The sequence below is a fragment of the Mesitornis unicolor genome, unplaced genomic scaffold (assembly GCF_000695765.1).
Source record: "Mesitornis unicolor isolate BGI_N332 unplaced genomic scaffold, ASM69576v1 scaffold45985, whole genome shotgun sequence".
NCBI lineage: Eukaryota > Metazoa > Chordata > Aves > Mesitornithiformes > Mesitornithidae > Mesitornis > Mesitornis unicolor.
The window spans coordinates 1-1162 of record NW_010184312.1 but is presented as its reverse complement, the minus strand read 5'-3'; the positions used below and the strand labels follow the sequence as shown (position 1 = coordinate 1162).

At 64.9% G+C, this 1162-nt stretch overlaps 1 protein-coding gene across 1 annotated transcript in view; it reads left to right on the top strand.

Moving 5' to 3' along the window:
• The window catches only part of LOC104540589 (serine/threonine-protein phosphatase 6 regulatory ankyrin repeat subunit C-like), a gene marked incomplete at its 5' end in the record, with an annotated part of 1732 nt that extends 629 nt beyond the window's left edge, over positions 1-1103 (top strand). The window contains 3 exons of the mRNA XM_010184427.1: positions 147-359; positions 443-521; positions 985-1103. Coding sequence (XP_010182729.1) covers positions 147-359; positions 443-521; positions 985-1103 — 411 coding nt within the window. The remainder of the gene's footprint in view (positions 1-146; positions 360-442; positions 522-984) is intronic.
• Between the last annotated feature and the right edge of the window lie 59 nt (positions 1104-1162).

The window sequence follows — 1162 nt, the reverse complement described above, 5'->3', positions numbered from 1 at the left end:
GCGGGTGCGGCCCCCCCCCCCCAAAACCAGGGTGGGCTCGGGGTGCGGGCCCATCCGGATGGAGCAGGAGAGGCTGCGACCGGAGCCTCCGGCCGCTTCTCCTTCCTGAGTCCCCAAATCCCGCGGGGTTTGCGTTGCTCCCGCAGATCGATGAACCAAATTCCTTCGGGAACACTGCACTTCACATCGCCTGTTACATGGGCCAAGACGCCGTGGCCAACGAGCTGGTGAACTACGGCGCCAACGTCAATCAGCCGAACGAGAAGGGCTTCACCCCGCTGCACTTTGCTGCCGTCTCCACCAACGGGGCCCTGTGCCTCGAGCTCCTGGTGAACAACGGCGCCGACGTCAACTTTCAGGTCTGGCCCTGAGGGCTTGGGGCTGGGGAGGAGCTTGGAGGGAGCAGGAGGGAACGTGACACGGCCACTTGTGCTCCTCACAGAGCAAGGAAGGGAAGAGCCCCCTGCACATGGCTGCCATTCACGGACGGTTCACGCGGTCGCAGATCCTCATTCAGAACGGTGAGCGGCTGCGTCCTCCCCCGGCTGCTCCCCTGCGTGCTCAGGAGGGTTTGAGCTCCGTGATTCCCACTCCAATCCCTCCGTGCTCCCGCGTTTCCCTGCCCCACTGCTGCGTTTCCATGCCCTGCACTGCTCGGGGTGGCAGGAACTTGTGTGCCCTCAAGGGCAGCAAAGTGCAGCTCCAGGGACTGAGATTCCAGCCAGGCCAGAGCTGCTGCACCCAAAGGACGTTCCCAAGTCCAGCCTGCAAAGCAACGCTGTGCAAGGGCTGCAGCTTGGCAGACACCCGGGGTGGGCTGAAAGCGTCCCCTCCTGGGGCACGGGGGACACCGAAGGCCCGGGCTTTGCGGGGTGCAAGGGGTGGTTTATCCTGCGGGGTCGGCAGCCGTGGCCGCGTCCCCGGGGGTCCCTGGGCGGGCGCCGCAGCCGCTCGCTGTGACGGCTCTCGGCTCTTCCCTTCCAGGCAGCGAGATTGACTGCGCTGACAAATACGGCAATACCCCCCTCCACGTTGCTGCTAGATACGGCCACGAGCTGCTAATTAGTACTTTGATGACGAATGGTGCTGACACTGCAAGGTAAGGGACAGACCGGCCTCCCCTCTCCTGCCCTGGCCCGAGGAGGCTGCGGTGGTGGCCCTG